The 21,606-nt window shown below is 38.0% G+C and overlaps 1 protein-coding gene across 2 annotated transcripts in view; it reads left to right on the top strand.

The window, feature by feature from the left end:
* The window catches only part of BABAM2 (BRISC and BRCA1 A complex member 2), a 399,166-nt gene that overhangs the window by 73,271 nt on the left and 304,289 nt on the right, over positions 1-21,606 (top strand). For both annotated transcript variants that reach the window (XM_052647953.1, XM_052647954.1), the window contains exon 3: positions 6,530-6,624. In XM_052647953.1, the coding sequence (XP_052503913.1) occupies positions 6,530-6,624 (95 nt within the window). The remainder of the gene's footprint in view (positions 1-6,529; positions 6,625-21,606) is intronic.

The raw sequence follows: 21,606 nt of genomic DNA, 5'->3' as shown, positions 1-21,606 counted from the left end.
GCAGAGAAGAGAGAGGAAATGGTAATAAAGGAAATGGAGACCAAGTCATAAGAAAAGTAGTGGAAGAAGCTGGGATATTTAGCCTGGTTATGAGATGACTCTTGGTAGGGTTGAAAGAGAGGTCATAAGAACTGCCTGTGAATAATTGAAGGGCTGTGATATTAAAGTGAAACTATACTTGTTCTATAAATTCCTAAGAACCAGTGGATGAAGTTTTCAGAGAAAGAGAGGTTAAATTTCAGTGTGAGGAAACACTATATCAGGAGTTAGAACTAACTCTTGGAAATGAGTTACCTCTCCAAAATCTTTGGTAAAACTATTGCCTAAACCTACCTTTCCAATGAAAATTTCCTTCAACCTGGCATTTCCACAAGACTCTTGTCTGACCCTTACTTCCTATAGTTGAGAGTTTCAGTAAATAATCATTTTATGTAGCCACTGAAAAGAATATTTCTTCCATCACTAGTGGGCTTCCCTGGACACCAGTCATTTGCCATTTGAATTGTTTCTTTGAAACTGTGTTTTCCTGGTGGTTATTTCAGCTTTAAGGTAGACGAAGTAGCACGGTACTGTTCATTGATGAAAATAAGGAAGGGAGCTTGGGGACGAGCTTCATTCCTTATGTAACTGGGGAGCAGGACAAGTGGCCCACTCTGTAGCTCTGGTGACGGGGCCTTCCTGAGACGGTGCTCATATGTTCCAAAGAGTGTCAGCTACCGAGACGCAAGAATGTAGACAAAAACTTTCTTGCTCCTGTTGTGCTTTTTATGAAGAATTGTAGACATATATTTTCAAAGAGAAGAATTTCTGCCCCATTGGTCCTACGGTTGTAGTGTGTGAATTTTCAGGGAATCATGAAAATTAAGACTTACAACAGCCCCGTTTTGTTGTTAGATGTTTGTTATACTTCTAGACATTCTAAGAGTTTTGTTTCTTTACTTACTTTTTTTTTTAAACCTTGCCTTATATCGCCTCTGATTCTATTTTTATTTCTTTGTTCTCTTGCCTGCTCTTCCTTTTTATGAAAAGTTGAAGCAAGCAGTATCCAAGGGATCTTGTCCTCTGAGTTCCTATCATCTTGTCCAGGGTGAAATAAAGGAAACACGATGTTATTGCTCTTCTCTGTGATTTGTGTTGGTCTTTTCTCCTCCATCTCTGCCTTGAGGTCAGGGACTGTGTTTTCTACTTCCTGTATATCTCCCCAGGTGTCCAATATGTGCATGTGTGCATGGTGGGTTTTTAATAAATGTTCTTGACTGATTTACTGACTGTTCTTCCTAGCAAGGAAACAATGCTGCATTTTATTCCAAAGAGGCTATACAGTATTAAGGTAAAGTATTTTAGGAGTTCTTTGAGGTTGAAGGTAAAGAGTTTGAGAAATTCTGAAATGTATAAGAGTGTGAGATTCTGGAAGACATTTAAATTTATTTTCTGTTTTGAAAATTACTTGTATAATATATTTTGCTCTGTGTAGTATGGTAATGTCTCTCTCTCTAAAAGGATTGTTACAGTTGAGGATGTAATCATTGGTATACATTGTTTCCTTTAAAAACTTTTTTTATATATTTAAATAATTTTGGCAGCTTAAATTTTTTTTTTAGATTAAAAAAATTAACACCCGCCCCCCCCCGCCCCCAGTACTCTCCTTTAAAAAAACCCATTGGGAAACTTCTTGAAAAATAAAGATCTTTGTAAGTATTCATCTTATAAAAACATTATTTACTTTTAAAAAGGACTCATTGCAGAGTTTTTTTTTTTAATGGAGAACTCTACAATTGCATTTTCAAGATGATTTTATTTATAAAAAGTAATTTACTCATAACCATTGAGTAAACACCTTCTAATTTATTTGTGTTTAAGTTCAGATTAAAGTGAGGTGAATTTTTGCATCAGAGTAAAAAACAACAATGGCTTTATTGAGATATAATTCACATACCATGCAATTCACTCTTTGAAGTGTATAGTTTAGTGGTTTTTAATACATTAATGAAGTTGTGCTAATTCCAGAACATTTTCATCTCTACAGAAAGAAACTTTGAACTCATTAGCTGCTGCTGCTGCTAAGTTGCTTCAGTTGTGTCCGACTCTGTGCGACCCCATAGACGGCAGCCCACCAGGCTCCCCTGTCCCTGGGATTCTCCAGGCAAGAATACTAGAGTGGGTTGTCATTTCCTTCTCCAGTGCATGAAAGTGAAAAGTGAAAGTGAAGTCGCTCAGTCGTGTCCGACTCCTAGCGACCCCATGGACTGTAGCCCACCAGGCTCCTCCATCCGTGGGTTTTCCAGGCAAGAGTACCAGAGTGGGTTGCCATTGCCTTCTCCGGAACTCATTAGCAGTAACTCCCTATTCTGTCCTTTTTAGGCCCCTGGCAACCATGGATCTACTTTCTGTCTCTATGGATTTATATATTCTGGATATTTCATAGAAGGGGAATAATACAGTAATCATATAATATATGGTCTTTGGTGTCTGGCTGTTTTCACTTAGCATAAAGTTTTCAGGGTTTATCCATATTGTAGCATGTATCAATATCTTTTTTTATACTTGAATAATATTCTGTTATATGTATATACCGTATTTTGTTTATCCATTTATCAGATGAACATTGGATTGTTTCTGCTCTTTGGCTATTGTGAATAATACTGCTACAAACATTCATGTGCAGGTTTTTGTGTGGACATATATTTTCATTTTTCTTGGGTATATACCTAGGAGGAGTCATGGCCTAACTCTAGCATTTTGAGGACTTGCCAAACTATTTTCCAAAGTGATAGCACCATTTTATATTCTCATCATCAGCAAATGAAGGTTCTGATTTCTCCACAACCTCACCAACACTTATTATATTCTCTTTCTTTCTCTCTCATTTTTTTTCTTTAGTCTTATCCTTATGAGTATCAAATTATGAAAAACTCTTTTACTCCATTGAGTTGTCTTGGCACCCTTGCCAAAAATCAGTTACTATAAACAGAAGATTTATTTTCAGACTCTGAGTTCTATTCCATTGATCTGTATGTCTGTATTTATGTTGTTGCCACACTGTCTTAATTACCGTGGCTTTGTAATGAGTTTTGAAATTGGGACATATGAGTGTTTCAACTTTGCTCTTTTTCAGGATTACTTTCTGTTCATACGGACTCCCTTACATTTCCATATGATTTTTAGGAGTGGTTTGTCAGTTTCTGCCCAAAGAGAAAAAAGCCAGCAGGATTGTTTGAGATCTGTACCTTAATTTAGGTAGTATTGCTATCTCAACAATATTGTCTTCTGATCCGTGTACAAGAGATGTTCATCTCCCATACATGTAGGCTTTCTTAAAATCTTTCAACAATGTCTCGTAGTTTTCAGAGTACACGTCTTCACACTTCTTTTGTTAAGTTTATTCCTAAGTATTTTATTTTTCTTGATATATTTTTAAGTGGAATTATATTCTTAACTTCATGTTTGGATTGTTTGTTGGTAGTGTATAGAAAAGCAATTGATTTTATACATCCGTCTTGTATTCGTGGAACCTTCCAAAACTTGTTTATTAGTTCTCATTGTGTGTATGCATGTGTGAATTCCTTAGGCTTTTCTCTATGCAAGATCATGTCATCTGTGGATAGAGATAACTTTGCTTTTTCTTTGCAATATAGATGCCACTCATTTCTTTTTCTTGCCTAATTGCCCTGGCTAGAACCTCCAGTACACTGTTGAATAGAATTGGCAAGAGTAGATATCCTTGGATCAGATTCATAGTATTTAGTGGTTTGGAAATATGTATTACTGACAATGCTCCTTTGAGAATTTGAAAATCCAACTTTGTGTCCTCCTGTAGTAACAAAATTTCTTCTGTTGGAATTTAGCATGCTATTTATTTTTTGAGCATCAAGGCACAATAGATTCTAGCATGGCCTTCCCCAAAACGTCAGTGCCTCTGTTTTATTAACTTATGAGTATAGTTGAGTAAAAATGAATAATTAGAACATTCATATTGTCTTTGCCTCTTAGTCTTAGCTTGGGCTAATGCTTTATAGTTAGCACATTTGAAGGAGGTTTATAATTTGTAATAGACATAGTTAAAAACCAGAGATGATGATAGTGGTAGGAAAGGTAGTGATTTTATTACTTTTGATAATTTAACTCTACACCCAACTTCTGATGAGTGTATTTCCTTGTTCAGGTTTATTCACTACAGAAAGTGATAGAATTAACTCTTCTTTACTTTATTCCTTACTGTAGATTTTGTCAGTAGTTAGATATCCAATTCAGAGAATAGAATTTCTTTCATATACTGAACATTTCTAGAATATATTCTCTATGTATTGTATTTTGCCCTGTCAAACACATGAAGTCAGTATAAGAACATGTTTATTCTCTGACTGCGTGTAAGATATGTAGGAAGATCAAGTATATGTACTTACTTTGTACCGCTGTGTATTTGTGCTTCAGTGTATATGTTCTGTCCCTCTTACTAAATGTGAGCTCCTTGAGGTTAACAATCTTTGTACTGAAATGATGGATATCATAATGCCTCACCTATACCATGTGTTTATTATGAATTTTTAAAATGAATGGAGCCGCTTAAGTATAAGCTTCCAGTTAAGTATTCTTACTCAATGGCATAACCAATCAGTATTGTTGAATTTCACAAATAACAAGGATCAGTGTGTCCTGGATTTATTAGGGAAGACTTCATACAAGAGAAGTTAATTAAAGGAGCTCACACAGGATGAATAAGAACTGAGCAAAGAGAAAGAGCATTTCAACTAGGTGTCATAGTTTGGAGTTCAGTGAGTAGATTATGTTGATTGGAATAGAAAATTAGTATTGGCTTTTAGATCTAAAGAAAAGGGTAGATAAATAAGGAACATTGTGTTTTGGAGGCCTTAAATTCTAGTTTGAAAAGTTTGCTCTTCCTCTGTTATAGAACCATTTGAAATTTTTGGAGGCACAGCAGTACTTTAAGAAGATATGCTTTATGATAGTATGTGTTATGGGTTGGAGGTATTGGGAGAGCACTTAGGAGGGTATGGTAATAATTCTAGTCTGTTGCTTTTTTAAGAACAGAGTTCTTCATTTGCTTTTTCATGCTCAGCATAGTGCCTAGATGAGAGTTCAAATATTTGTTCTTTGGATGCACAAATATATGGACTAAGTCATCTCAGTCTGGGTTGAGCAGTTAGCAGTAGGAAATAGCATATGAGAAACACTTCGGGGGAAGAATTGAGATGATTTGTTTTCTAAGAGTATAAGGATGTGGGTCAGGTCAAAGATGACACTGAAGTTTCAGCCTGGGTGATTAAGGAGTAGCAGTGCCATCCTTAGAAATAGGGAAGTCAGTTGGGGAAGAGAGGAGTGAGAAAAGTGACAGTCAAGTGCATGTTTTTAGACTTGGTTGAGTTTGAAGTTGAAATCCATAGTACACAGGGTTAGTTAGGCTCAGATGAAAAGTGAAGTCTGAATGTTTAAATTTAGACAAAGATATTATTGTTTAAGCAGTAAAAATGGTTGGACTGATATAACACTATGTGTGTACATGGGTGCAGAGGTTGTGTGCATGTATACAAGTAGATACAGTCTTATACACTAGAACCCAATATGTGTATTAGAGTGTGGATATGCAAATCTGTTAGTGGAATGATGAGGAATGATTCTTTGTGTGAGCAGAGGGGAAAGAAAAGGAAGTTAAAGAAAGAGAAAGGGGAGGAACAAAGAGGCAGAACTTATAGCACAAATTTGCCAAGGAATTTTTGTCTTATGTTTGAATATAATATTAGTAAGAACAGTAGTAGTGCTCCTGTATGACTTGTTGAGCGCTTCCAGTATGCCAGACATCTGGCTAGACGTGCTGTCTCTTTTACCCTCATAACAAATCTGTGATGTCAGTACTGTTATATTTCCTTTTTAACTGATGAGGAATCTGAATACTGAAGAACTTAAAACTTGCCCAAATGACCTGAACTAAGAAATAATTAGGAAATTTCGTGAATATAAACCTGACTTTTTGGATTCTGAGCCAAAGATTCTTTTCCATTATACCAAAGGTTTGTATGTTTAATTTCTTCAAGGGCAGGACTTTATCTTTAGGAAATCAGTCCTTGATAAAGGCTTATTAATTAGCAGGCAGTGATTGGACAGTCATGTTTGCTATTAACAAAATCTGCATGTACTGTGGATGTAGTTGTTTCTACTTTTCTACCTGGGTATTTATATTTATGTGCTTCCCAGGTGGCACTAATGATAAAGAACCTGCCTGGGGTTCAATGCAGGAGACAGAGGCAGGTTTGATCCCAGGGCTGGGAAGATCCCCCTGGAGGAGGGCATACCAACCCTCTCCAGTATAGTGTATTAGGAGGTAGCACTTTCGACTGCATGTTGTGAATGTTAATTTAAAAGAAGGTATGAGTTCTTTTTGTTTCTGAATGAAAGTGCTTTTCAGTATTTTTGTTAAACTGCTATAAACTTGTTTTAGAAGTTTTTCTGATGCACTGCTCCGATCATTCATACATTTGCAAAGAAATAAGAACTGACATTTTCTGTATTACAGGGGATATAATTTTCAATGCCCAGTACCCAGAGCTGCCTCCCGATTTTATCTTTGGAGAAGATGCTGAGTTCCTGCCAGACCCCTCAGCTCTGCATGTGAGTACTACAGGCGTGTTCTGTGTTCGGATGATCTTTATTTGTTGAAAGGAAAATAAAGTTGCCTGTTGACAATTCTTTAACAGATACATTTGCTGAACACATAGATTTTTTTTCTGCTCCTTTTTTCCCCCTCTGTCCTGTGAAATAAGTACAACTCCTTTTGTGCCAAAATTGTTTAAATAAGAGGTTTTTTTTCCCCTTCATTGCAGCTTTACTTGCAGACTATTTTGAATTAAAGAAAGTCTCTAGCCTTTTGGTTAAAATATTGTTGCTTCAGCTTAAGGAGACATGTTGAAAACATTTTCTTTGTTTTAACTTAATATTTCATGCCTGCGATCAATTTTCTAATGTTTACTAGCACTTCATCACAGGACTTGTTAGGGGAGTGTTTCTTGGCTTTTCAAGAGGCCTTTTTTTTGTATAGAAGTGAAAGTGGCAAATTTGGACTTGTATGCGCATTATCTCAGTCTTATTATCAGAAGGGTAAAGACCAGATTAACTGTTCTTTATTAAGCAAGACCAAAAACTTTGTAATTGAAGTAAAATATTTCTGGATTAAAAGCAGAGAAAGGGGTGGTAGAATTGATAGTTGTCAGAGCGCATGTGTGTGAAAAGTGTGTTTTTCATGGCTGCTAGAGAAAAACATGCCATTTTGTTTAAAAGGGCTGACCAGGCAAAATGTCTCTTTCTTTCCTTTCCCAAGTTTTGGTTTTGCTATGATGCTTGTACCATAAGAAGTTCTATTGTTGTTCAAAAACTTTGTTCTTAGTTGTGTTTTTTTGGAAAATTTTTTGCTGCATTGAAGTTTTGTAATTAAAAGTTTGAGAATTTGCTTTTAAGTTTTGTCCTCCGTCCCTTTTTTAAAAAGGGAAGTATTAAACAGGAAGTATTAACCCAAACCTAAAGAATTATCTTAAATTTTGGAATACAACTGTATAAATACAGTTGACAAGAGTAGAATGGATTTGATAGAAAATTTCTAAGATTTACACATAAACTGTTACTTTAGGTGATTTCTTTTTTTTAAATTGTAGTTTATCTGTTCAATGTTATGTGGCAGCCTGGGTGGGAGAGAAGTTTGGGGGAGAATGGATATACGTATATGCGTGGCTGAGTCCCTTTGCTGCCCACCCGAAGCAACCATCATGTTGTTAATCATCTGTACTCCAGTATAAAATAAAAAATTTAAGAGAAAAAGAGAAAAGAAATGCCAAAACAAAATTTAACTGAAGCTTTGAAAAAAGAATTTAGTTTAAGTTTGGACCCTTTAAATGCTTCCCTGATAGCTCAGTTGGTAAAGAATCCGCCTGCAATGCAGCAAATCCCTGGTTTGATTCCTGGGTTGGGAAGATCTGTTAGAGAAGGGATAGGCTACCCACTCCAATATTGTTGGGCTTCCCTTGTAGCTCAGCTGGTAAAGAATCCGCCTGCAGTGTGGGAGACATGGGTTTGATCCCTGGGTTGGGAAGATGCCTGGAGAAGGGAACGGGTTACCCACGCCAGTATTCTGGCCTGAAGAAATCCATGGTCTGTATAGTCCGTGGGGTCACAAAGAGTCGGACAAGACTGAGAGATTTTAAATGCTTTGTATGAGAAATTCATCCCATGTTGAAGCTGAAGGCCTTACCTGAAGAAAATAAGGCAGAAGTACCCTTATAGATTTCTCCTGTATTAAATCTGCCCATTGGAAGGTAGCATATGCTAAATGCCAAAGTTATATAACAGGCTAAGTGCTCCAGGAGTTTAAGGATGCTTGTCAGAAAAGGCTTTGTTGTGGAGGTGAGATTTGTATCAATATTTGCAGAATGGAGTAAAAGTGGGGGCAGTATGGTGGAGAGTGTTTCAAGTGGAGGGAATGACATAAACGAATGATAGGGATAATATATTGTAGATAAGGTGCTTGACAGGTTTGCTGAAGAGTAAGTTAATATAAAGAAGGGCTGCTGCTGCTAAATCGCTTCAGTTGTGTCCAACTCTGTGCAACCCCAGAGATGGCAGCCCACCAGGCTCCCCCGTCCCTGGGATTCTCCAGGCAAGAACACTGGAGTGGGTTGCCATTTCCTTTCCAATGCATGAAAGTGGAAAGTGAAAGTGAAGTCACTCAGTCGTGTCCGACTCTTAGTGACCCCATGGACTGTAGCCCATCAGGCCCCATGGGATTTTCCAGGCAAGAGTACTGGAGTGGGGTGCCATTGCCTTCTCCAAAGGAAGGGCTAGAAAAGGTTAAAAAGATAAAGTGGGGTGAGACTGTTGAATGCATTGAATTCTAGGTTAAGCGTCACTGAAGGAAATGAAACATGGAGAATTGTCTAACAGTAGTGTGGTTAATATAGTAGATTAGAAGAAACTGAGGAAGAGAATTAAGAACTATTGTATAGATCTAGGTGGAGGTGGGAAAGGGGCTTTAAGCTAAGATGATGCAAGAGGGAACAGATGGAAACGATAAGAAATACATGTATACAATTTATTTTTTTGGAATTGCCTTTAAAATTTGCAAGGCACATCTTCAATATTGGCAAGGATTGTGAGTGTATTAGACTTTATCTTTCTATTTATTTATTTATATACTCATTTATTTGTTTTGATTAGAGTGTGGACTTTCAAAGCTGTAAAGGGCTTTAAGTTTTATCTTATTCCACTTTTCGGTTTTAGTATTCAAGTAATTGACCTATATTTATATTGTTGTGTTGGAGTTTATATTATAACTTCACTTATCTGATGTTTAATTTTGAGTGGAGTTACCATTAAATGTTTTTGGGAAATTAGCTGCAGAAGAACAGCCCCCAAAATCAAAGCACTATGTCTAAAACAAAGATCCCAAATCGAGGGGAACGCCTGTTTCTAGCTATAGTTAATCTCAGCCCTCAAGCAGTCTACCCAGGGCTTCTTCATAGACTAGTGAGTGAGCTGGGAAAGCCTAGAGAATCAACTGGATACAGCCTTCCCTAGTTGGGTGAAGTCTACACAGCTCTGGAGGGTACCTATATCTTTCCAAACAGTACTTTGAAGTAGCTTATAGATACACAGAGAGTTAATGAAAATATGTGAGGTGGTTATATATATTTAAATATCTTCTTTGGAGAAATGTCTATTCAAATCCTTTGTCCATTTTTAAGTTGGGTTATTTGTCTTTTAATTGCACTTTTTCACCATTTGATAAATTTGGGGCTATTTGAAGTCAAGTGGGCCTTAGGAAGCATCACTATGAACAAAGCTAGTGGAGGTGATGGAATTCCAGTTGAGCTATTCAAATCTGAAAGATGACACAGTAAAAGTGCTGCACTCAATATGCCAGCACATTTGGAAAACTCAGCAGTGGCCACAGGACTGGAAAAGGTCAGTTTTCATTCCAATCCCGAAGAAAGGCAATGCCAAAGAATGCTCAAACTACCGCACAATTGCACTCATCTTACACATTAGTAAAGTAATGCTTAAAATTCTCCACACCAGGCTTCAGCAATACGTGAACTGTGAACTTCCAGATGTTTAAGCTGGTTTTAGAAAAGGCAGAGGAACCAGAGATCAAATTGCCAACATCCTCTGGATCATGGAAAAAGCAAGAGAGTTCCAGAAAAACATCCATTTCTGCTTGATTGACTATGCCAAAGCCTTTGACTGTGTGGATCACAATAAACTGTGGAAAATTTTTTAAGAGATGGGAATACCAGACCACCTGACCTGCCTCTTGAGAAACCTGTATGCAGGTCAGGAAGCAACAGTTAGAACTGGACATGGAATAACACACTGGTTCCAAATAGGAAAAGGAGTACATCAAGGCTGTATATTGTCACCCTGCTTATCTAACTTCTATGCAGAGTACATCATGAGAAACGCTGGGCTGGAAGAAGCACAAGCTGGAATCAAGATTGCCAGGAGAAATACCAATAACCTCAGATATGCAGATCACACCACTCTTATGGCAGAAAGGGAAGAAGAACTAAAGAGCTTCTTGTTGAAAGTGAAAGAGGAGAGTGAAAAAGTTGGCTTAAAGCTCAACATTCAGAAAACGAAGATCATGGCATCCGGTCCCATCACTTCATGGCAGATAGATGGGGAAACAGTGGAAACAGTGGCTGATTATATTTTTCTGGGTTCCAAAATCACTGCAGATGGTGATTGCAGCCATGAAATTAAAAGACGCTTACTCCTTGGAAGGAAAGTTATGACCAACCTAGACAGCATATTAAAAAGCAGAGACATTACTTTGCCAACAAAGGTCTCTCTAGATAAGGCTGTGGTTTTTCCAGTGGTCATGTATGGATGTGAGAGTTGGACTATAAAGAAAGCTGAGCACTGACGAATTGATGCTTTTGAACTGTTGGTTTTGAACTGTGGACTCTTGAGAGTCCCTTGGACTGCCAGGAGATCCAACCAGTCCATCCTAAAGGAGATCAGTCCTGGGTGTTCACTGGAAGGACTGATGTTGAAACTGAAACTTCAATACTTTGGTCACCTGATGCGAAGAGCTGATTCATTGGAAAAAACCCTGATGCTGGGAGGGATTGGGGGCAGGAGGAGAAGGGGACAACAAAGGATGAGATGATTGGATAGCATCATCAACTCGATGGAGATGGGTTTGGGTAGACTCTGGGAGCTGGTGATGGACAGGGAGGCCTGGCGTGCTGTGGTTCATGGGGTCGCAAAGAGTTGGACACGACGAGTGACTGAACTGATTAGGTATCTGTTTCTGTTCAGGTGACCAAATGCCCTTGTTCAGGAGAGAGGGATTTTCTGGTATTTTTATGTTCACTGTTAAGATGGGACAGTCCTGTGGGATCTGGGATACATGATCATCGTTGTTTATTCACTGGACTGGAAGCTTCTTGAGAGTTTGTTTTGTTCCCAGTTGTATCCTAGGGTCTACAAGCGTGCGTGTTGCTTTGAGATTAGATGAACAGTTTGCCTTCAAGGTTCTATATTCCTTAACGGACTTGTTGGTTTCTAATACTGAAATGCTTTAAATGAAAAATTCAAACTAGCAGAATGATTCAAGTTTTGAGAAATTTGGGGGATAAAAATCAGTTAACAGAAACTCTGAAGCAGTGATTTTTCAGCCTTCCTTTTGCAACACCCTGTGGTGTGTTCAACTGCCTCAGAAGGCATTGTGAAATTCTTTCCCCTCAAAGTGGCAGTGATAATTCACTTTAATTTAAAATAAAATTGCATAAAGGAGGAAGGGTGGATCATATGCTTAAATGAGAAGAAGGTGTTGCAATTATGGTGTGTTAGAAACCACTGATATCTGACTTCCTAATTTAAAGAAGGTGACGATTTTGTGTTTGGGACAAGTATCTTCAGGGTAGGGAACCTAGATGCTACTGCAGGTGGTACCTACTGGTTGTGTAATTCCTTCGCTGACTCTGTTCTGCTTACGTGGAATGTGAGTGTATAAAGAGTATTGTACTAACATCTTGTCTTGTCTCCTGCCCTGCTCTTCTCTGTTCTGGAAGACATGTTTTGAATGTGTCCATGCAAAATAGTCCATATCTGGTGTACATAAAAAGTATTTGAAATACATGTGAAGAAACCACTAAGCTGAGATGTTCTGCATGGCCTATTATTGAAAAATGCCATCCTGGTGTGTGGTGCTCCTGCTCCTGGACACATCCATTGCCATGGCCACTAATGTATTATAAAATAGGTTGCTCTGCATTTTTTAAATATTTATTTAATGTTTCATTGGAGACCTATAAAAGAGTCATCTTTCACCCTGAAGCTGTAGTGAGTGAACAGAATTGCAGCCTTGGGTGATATGAACAGGAATAGAGGTGTATGCACAGGGAACTGTGGGACACGTAGGGGAGAAGTTTATCAGATCCATGGGTAGGTAAGTGTCGGTGACTTAAAAACGTTATTTGGTTGTTTATGCTCTCTTCTTCTAGAAGGGTCATTGTTCCCTTCTAGAAGGTTCATTGTATCATAGGCAGATACACAATCTGGACAGGGACTCTACTGGGTTGAGGCTTATTTATGGCTCTCGTCAGCATGTGTCTACCTCTGGTTTGCTATTGCTCTTGAGGTAGAGCTCTTCAGAATTTTTAACTGAGAATCTGGCGTGGTCAACGTTCCCAGACCCTTCAAAGTGCTTGGGCCAATAAAATATTTTAAAATATACTGACATGTTATTTGGGGTTCCCTGATAACTCAGTTGTTAAAGAATCTGCCTGCCATGTAGGAGACCCCTGTTCGATTTCTGGGCTGGGAAGATCTGCTAGAGAAGGGATAAGCTACCCACTCCAGTATTCTTGGGCTTCCCTTGTGGCTCGGCTGGTAAACAATCTGTCTGCAATGTGGGAGATCTGGGTTTGATCCCTGGGTTGGGAAGATCCCTTGGAGAAGGGAAAGGCTACCCATTATCAAATTATTCCAATACCCACATGGCATGGATCTTTTCTTAAATTTATTTAAATTGGAGGATAATTGCTTTAAAATGTGTTGGTTTCTCCTATACATCAACATGGATCAGTCATAAGTATACCTATGTCTGCTCCCTCTTGAACGTGCCTCCCGCCCCTTTAGGTTGTCACACAGCACCGGGTTAAGCTCCCTGTGTCCTACAGCAAATTCCCACTGGCTATTTTACATACGATAATATATGCTTCAGTGCTACTCTCTCAGTTCATCCTTCCCTCTCCTTCCCTCACAATGTCCACAAGTTTGTTCTCTATGTCTGTGTCTCTATTGCTGCACTACAAATAGGTTTATCAGCACCATTTTTCTAGAATCCATATGTATGTGTTAATATACTATACTTACTTTTCTATTTCTAACTTACTTCACTCTGGAAACAGACTCTAGGTTCATCCACATCACTAGAACTGACTCAAACTTGTTCCTTTTTTTGACTGAAAAATATTCCATTGTCTATGTGTACCACAACTTCTTTATCCATTCATCTGTTGATGGACATCTAGGTTGCTTCAACATACTGGCTGTTGTAAATGCTCACAGCATGGATCTTTGTCCCGACAGATCTCATATTCTAAACTTTGTTTTGTAAGACTGCTGATAACTCTGCTCTGCTTTTCAGAAGTGGTTGCTTAATTTTTAGCTTCTTGCCCTGGGCTGCCCAGAACTTACCAGATGTCTTGAGGAGAACTTGCTGCATGTTTGAGGTCTCCAGTACTCTGTTCTGATGATTTTTTGGAGTCCAGCAGCAGCTTTGTGCTGTGCAAAGCTTGATTTATCAGCTTGCCTCCTGTGCCCAGAATTTGTAAATGTCTCAGAGGTACCTTTCCCTAATGCTTTCTCCTCTGAATTCTCAGCCCCTCCAGTTCTCATTGCTTCAGCAGATGTTGAATACCTTCAGATATCTGGCTTTCTGGTTGTTTTTCTTGAGAATGTTGGTTTATACAAAGCCATTCCATCCTATCTGGAAGCAAAAGACAGTTGTCCTACATATCATTTTGTCCTTTAATTTCGAAGCAAAACTAAAAATCTTTCAGTTCAGTTAAGTCACTCAGTTGTGTCCGACTCTTTGCAACCCCATGAATTGCAGCACACCAGCCCTCCTTGTCCATCACCATCTCCCGGAATCTACCCAAACCCATGTCCATCAAGTCAGTAATGCCATCCAGCCATCTCATCCTCTGTTGTTCCCTTCTCATCCTGCCCCCAATTCCTCTCAGCATCAGGGTCTTTTCAAATGAGTCAGCTCTTTGCATCAGGTAATCAAAGTGTTGGAGTTTCAGCTTCAACATCAGTCCTTCCAATGAACACCCAGGAACTGATCTCCTTTAGGATCGACTGGTTGGATCTCCTTGCAGTCCAAGGGTTTCTCAAGAATCTTCCCCAACACCACAGTTCAAAAGCATCAATTCTTCGGCGCTCAGCTTTCTTCACCGTGCAACTCTCACATCCATACATGGCTACTGGAAAAACCATAAATCTTTAGTGCACTGTAAATACCACTTTCTTGGTAAGAATACAGAATTTAAAAATTATTATTCATAATGAAAGTGAAAGTGAAGTCGCTCAGTCCTGTCCGACTCTTTGTGACACCATGGACTGCAGCCTACCAGGCTCCTCCATCCATGGGATTTTCCAGGCAAGAGTACTGGAATGGGTTGCTAAAAATTTCAGTAACATTAATAAAAATTAATAACAATGTACTTTTTTGTTTCTTAGAAAAACCTAGATTTAAGTTCCAATAGATTTTCCTAAGGTGGAAAGAAGCAAGGGTAAACATTATATAGAAATGGCATCTCTGGTTCTCTTGGGTTATTCAGCTTGGATGCAAAGGGTACATCAATGTATGGTTTCAAGTGAATATGAGAAAATTACCAGAAATATCAGTGCGAACTTGGTTTATGTGCTGATGAGTTAAAAACTCTATGTTTACACCATTATCTATTTTTACTTACCAGCCACGGAAGCATTTTATGAGGTAGGAAGATAATGTTATTCTTTGTAAAATGTACCTCCTAAGGAGAGAGGGTAGAAAGGTCCCCAGTCTAAAAATGACAGTTTATATAAGTTCATCTATTTTTTTTCAAATGTGTTGCTACTATAACAATTGTGGATTAAGGAGAAGTATTAATATACACACATATGCATACACACAAAATTTTGAAGGCATGTGTTATAAACAAGGCTTTAAAAGCACAGTTGTAGAAAAACAGAACATCTTGAAAGTACAAACAAGGTACATTTAAAATGTTCACTCTCATAAGACAAATGAAAAAAAGGCAAACCAAGTTATTTTTTGAAATCCAATGGCAAATATAACATTTAGCAGATGTTGCCAGTTTTGATTTACTCAATTGAATTTGTAAAAATGCTTTTAGGAAATGAGGTACTGAATTGAATACGAAGCATTTCCGTTCAAAAATTGCTTACTCAGAGGATTATTTAATGATCGGTTTTGAAGATTATTCATTGTCTTTGGTTGGTCGGTCATCTCTCATCATCATCCTCTCTTTTTTTAATTCATTCTTTTATATATAATTTTATTAATTTATTATTTTTGGCCGTGCTGGATCTTCACAGCTGAATGGGCTTTTCTCTAGGTGCATTGAGCAGGAGCTGTTCTCTAGCTGCAGTGCACGGCCTTCTCATTGCAGTGGCTTCTCTTCTTGTGGAGCTCAGGCTCTAGGGCACATGAGCTTCAGCAGTTGCGGCACATGGACTCAGTAATTGTGGTCCCGGGCTCTAGAGGACAGGTTCAGTAGATGTGCCACATGGGCTTAGTTGCCCTGTGGTACGTGAAGTCTTCCCAGATCAGGGATCAAACCCGTGTTTCTTGCATTGGCAGATGGATCCTTTACCACTGAGCCACCAGGGAAGCTCCATCATCCTCTCATCACTTTTCTTTCTCTCCAGCACTCTCCTCAAAGAGTTGGATTTTTAAATTAAAATAATGTATTTTTTATCATTAATGACAGATTGTATAGAATACAGATAAGTACCAAGAAAACATACCCTTAATCACACAGTTAAGTGATGAGTATTAAAATGTTAATTATTTTAGTGTATTTACTCCTAGTATTTTTCTCTGTCTCTGTCACATGCATGCATGTCCTTTGCACTTTTCAGCAGTTATTTTTTTACTTTACATATTATTGAAAGCTTTTTCCTTTGATGTTATGAATTCATCTGAAACATCTTTTAAAATTGACTTCTATTCTGCCCTGGAGAGGTTAGTGCCTTCCCAGGAAAATAAAAATGAAAGTCACTCAGTCGTGTCCAACTCTTTGTGACCCCATGGACTATATAGTCCCTGGAATTCTCCAGGCCAGAATCCTGGAGTGGGTAGCTTTTCCTTTCTTCAGGGGATCTTCCCAGCTAGGAATCGGAAAATAAAAGGTGTATCTAAAACCAGTCCTATTTCTTTATTTTTAAGTTTGTTTTTCATCAGAAACAATGAGCTTCACTTAAGTGAAATGGGAATAATCTGATTTCTTAAAACCTAATAGTTGATGATGGTAATAACTTAAAAAAGTTTTTACTTCATCATTATAAATCTAATTTCTGTGAACAGGGATTCCACGCATATTCTTCTTAAGAAAATGAAGGTTTTTAAAAAAAGAAAATAGAGGTGAAATTCAGGTTTTAGTGAAGTAACATCCATATTGTTTTTAGCTAGTTTGTATACAGCATTGAGTAGGGATGGAGAACTCCACCTTTTAAGAGGACTTTGGTTTAACTGGAGAAATGGCTTAAACATAAAAAAGAGAAATATTGTAGCATATTGCAGTACATTGTCTTAGCATTTTATGTATACCTCTGCAGCACTACTATTTGTCTCGTAGTTGTTTGTTTACATTTCTGTCTTCTCTGACATTCTGAGAGCACCTTGAAGGCAGAAGTACACACTACTAAGGTTTTTTTCTTTTAATGAATGAATATGTTAAGTACCACATTAATAGCGCAGGAATTCTGATGAAGTAGTGATTATTGTGCCCTGATGGTCATATGAGGTTTTATGGGGGAAGGAAGGGTTTTACCTGGGTCTTTAAACAGGGGTCAGTCAGTCAGCATAGTCGTTCAGTCGTGTCCAACTCTTTGCAACCCCATGAATTGCAGCATGCTAGTCCTCCCTGTCCATCACCATCTCCCGGAGTTCATTCAAACTCACGTCCATCAAGTCGGTGATGCCATCCAGCCATTTCATCCTCTGTTGTCCCCTTTTCCTCCTGCCCCCAATCCCTCCCAGCATCAGAGTCTTTTCCAATGAGTCAACTCTTCGCATGAGCTGGCCAGAGTACTGGAGTTTCAGCTTTAGCATCCTTCCTTCCAAAGAAATCCCAGGGTTGATCTTCAGAATGGACTGGTTGGATCTCCTTGCAGTCCAAGGGACTCTCAAGAGTCTTCTCCAACACCACAGTTCAAAAGCATCAATTCTTCGGCACTCAGCTTTCTTCACAGTCCAACTCTCACATCCCCACATGACTACTGGAAAAACCATAGCCTTGACTAGATGGACCTTTGTTGGCAAAGTAACGTCTCTGCTTTTGAATATGCTATCTAGGTTGGTCATAACTTTTCTTCCAAGGAGTAAGCGTCTTTTAATTTCATGGCTGCAATCCCCATCTGCAGTGATTTTGGAGCCCAAAAAAATAAAGTCTGATACCGTTTCTACTGTTTCCCCATCTATTTCCCATGAAGTGATGGGACCAGATTAGGTTTAGAAAATGAACAGAAGGGATGGCACTGTAGTCAGGAAGAGAAAGCTACAGAGAAGTATCTCAAACCAAGGATAACATGTTAGAAGCATTGAGCAAAACAGTTTTTTTTTTTAAATTATTTTTCTTAAAATTGGAGCATAATTAATTTACAGTGTTGTTAATTTCAGGTGTACATCAAAGTGATTCAGTTTGATAGTAAGATATTCAGTATAGTTCCCTATGCTGTATAACTATACAGTAGGTCCTTGTTTATCTGCTTTATATATAGTATTTTGAATATGTTAATCCCAAACTCCTAATTTATCCCCCTCCCCACCCCCACTGCCACTGTCCTCTTTGATAAGCATGTTTGCTTTCTATGCCTGTGAAACTGTTTCTGTTTCGTAAATAAGTTCATTTCTATCACTTTTCAAATTCTACATATAAGTGATATCATATGATATTTCTTTTCTCTGCCTGATTTACCTCACTTAGTATGATAATCTCTAGGTCCATTCATGTTGTTGCAAAAGGCGTTATTTTTATTTTTTTTAGTACAAAGTTAGGCTCTTCATTCAGACAGTAAATGTTATTTTTTTTATGGCTGAGTAATGTTCCATTGTAGTATATGTACCACATCTTTTTTATTCATTCGTCTGTTGATGGACTCTTAGGTTGCTTCCATGTCTTAGCCATTGTAAATAATGCTGTGATAAATATTGGAGTGCCTCTATCTCTTCAAATTAGATTTTCCTCCAGTTATTTGCTCAGGAATCATATGGTAACTCTATTTTTAATTTTTTGAGGCATCTGCATACGATTCTCCATAGCAGCTGCACCAATTTACATTCCCATGGACAGAATAGGAGGGTTCCTTTTTCTTCACACCCTCTCTGGCGTTTATTAGTCGTAGACCTTTTAATGATGGCCATTCTAACTGGTTTGAGATGGCTCTTCATTGTAGTTTTGATGTGCGTTTCTCTAATAATTAGCAGTATTGAGCATCTTTTCATGTGTTTATTGGCCATCTGTATGTCTGTGAAGAAATGTCTATATTGGGCTACCCATTTCTTGATTGGGCTTTTTTTTTTTTTTTTAATCTTAAGCTCTATGGGCTATTTGTATATTCTGGAGAATAATTGCTTGTCAGTGCATTGTTTGCAAATATTTTCTCCCACTTAGTATGTTGTCTTTTTGTTTTGTGTATGCAAACTAGTTTTCTCGGAGTAGAATTTGCATAGGTAAAGAGCAGAAAATTATAGAAGTAGATGGAAGCAAAATTCTTAGGAGTTTAGAATACAAAAGATTATTCGTTATAGATTTAGGGTGTGATTTTAAGCAACTACTGCAGCCTTAGGTTTTAATTTGTTTTCCTTTTTTTAAAAAAATATGGTTTACCAAGACATTTTTGAGATGTTCATGATTTGAAGATATCTTTTCCCCTGTGGTCTTAAGAATTCCACAGATTTTTGATGCTTTTCTTTTTTAGCTACCTGTTGTGGGGGGTGCACTTTTGGGAATAGTTATGAAATTAATATGCATACATTAGTTTTTCAGAGGAGTCAGATTTTATTCTACATTTTTAAAGAAAAATGTGCACTTGATTATTGATTATGTTTCCTTAGAATCTCTAAATTGATTATTTCACATTTTCTACTTGTTTCAAAGGCTAGTCTACAACTAACTTACTTTGTGTCCTTTTGGTATACAGGGCCTTATGGGTGAAGGGCTATTTATTTTTTAATAAACTTTTAGATTTATACAATTACTGAAAAGATAGTCAGAGTGTTCCGGTGTACCCCTCATTGTTTTGCCTATCACTAACTCAGTTGGTAAAGAATCTGCCTGCAGTGCAGGAGACCTGGGTTCGATCCCTGGGTTGGGAAGATCCCCTGGAGAAGGAAATGGCAACCCACTCCAGTATCCTTGCCTGGAAAATCTCATAGACAGAGGAGCCTGGTGGGCTGCAGTCTTTGGGGTTGCAAAGAGTAGGGCACGACTGAGCGACTAACAGTAACTAACACTAACATTACTATGATACATTTGTACAATTCTGAACCAATATTGATTCATCATTATTAACTGAAGTTCAAACTTTATTCAGATTTCCTTAGTTTTCCCCTGATGTCCTTTTTCTATCTAGGATCTCGTCCATGATAACACATTACATTTAGTTCTCTTGTCTATTTAGGTTCCTGTAGTTGGGACAGTTCCTCAGACTTCCCTTGTATTTGATGACCTTGATAGTTTTGAGCAGTACTGGCAAGATATTTTATAGCATGTCTCTTAACTGGGATTTGTCTAATATTTTTCTCATGGTTAGACCATAGTTATGGTCTTCTGGTAGGAAGACCTCAGAGCTAAAGTGCTGTTTTCATCACATCATGTTTAGGGTACATACTATGAATATTACTTATCACTGTTGATATTGACCTTCATCACTTGACTTGAGAGAGTGTTTGTCAGGTTGCTTTACTGTAAAGTTACTCTTTTCTCATCCTTTCCATACTGTCCTTCTTAGAAAAGAGTTACTGTGTGTAAGCCACACTTAAAGATTAAGAGGTATGATCTACCTCTTCAAGGGCAGAATACCTGCATAAGTTATTTGTAATTCTTCTGTATGGGAGATTTGTGTGTTCTCCTGTGTCACTTATTTATATCGGTATGGGCTGATAGGTATTTATTTTATACTTTGGGTTACAATCCACTACTGTATTATTTATTTTGTTGCTAAAATAGCTCCATTGGAAGCTATTCAGTTGGCTCCTATCTTCCTTTGACATGCCCCCATTATTATAGATTTGTTTGTAGGAGCACTTTCTTACTTTATAGGACTACAAGATATTCAGTCCCAGCTTATCTAGTTCCTGCTCTAGCCTTAGAATCAACCATTTCCCCAAGAAGCCCTAGTTCTTTTACTTTATTGGAGAAAGGTATTAGAAACCAAGATCTGAGTGCTAAGTGTGCTTGTTGTGCTACTGGGGTGTCCCCTTTAGGGTCCTCTCAGCGTATAGATCAAGGAAATATGTATATATAGAAATATATGTATATATTAGCCATTTGTATTTATATTAAGTGAACATGATTATTACTGATGTCTTCAACTCTAATTCACTACCACATGGATCATTCTAGTCCCTGAAAAGTGTTACTTCAAGATAGTGTTTGTGTGTGTCCTGATCTCTGCTCTATTGAAATACTATTTCCAGCTGCTTATTTGTCAGTTAATTCTTTCTACAAGCATGTATTGAGTCTGTAGTATATTTAAGCCTTTGTATTAAGTATTAGGGATATAAAGATGGATGATTTAGTCCCAGTTTCTTCAGTATATGTTTATCCAGTACCTCTCTTGTCAGCACCTGTGCTCCATGCTCACAGTTCAGTAGCGGAAGAAATCTGGCTGTAGATAATTATGATATAAGGTAGAAAGATAATAACAAAATTCAGATGGCGAAGTGCTTCAAGAAGCGAAATCATATGATGAATTGTATCAGTTAGATTCTGGTAGCATTCAAGTGACAGAAAATGTAACCTAACTGGCTTAAGTAAAAAGAGGATTTATTGGCTCAAATAACAGAGAAGACCGGGGTAGAGTAAGCTGGAGACATGACTGATTTTAGGGTCAAATACTTAGTAGCATCAGGGCTTTGTTCTACCTCCCCCTCTTCTGGCATTGTTCTCAGGTTCTTCAGAGCATCTCCTAATACCTCTAGGTCAACATCGCAATACCAGAATAAGAGAAAATCTGACATCATGACATCACGAACAAAAGTCTTAGAATTGAGCCTTGTTAGTCTTGATTAGCCTCACTTGGGTCATCGTATCCATGAATATTGTTGCTCTGGGAGCTAGAATGTGCTGGTCAGCTTAGCTT

This window comes from Budorcas taxicolor, chromosome 11 (genome assembly GCF_023091745.1).
Source record: "Budorcas taxicolor isolate Tak-1 chromosome 11, Takin1.1, whole genome shotgun sequence".
Taxonomy (NCBI): Eukaryota; Metazoa; Chordata; class Mammalia; order Artiodactyla; family Bovidae; genus Budorcas; species Budorcas taxicolor.
Note: the sequence above shows the minus strand (reverse complement) of the source record. Positions and strands in the feature narration are given on the sequence as shown.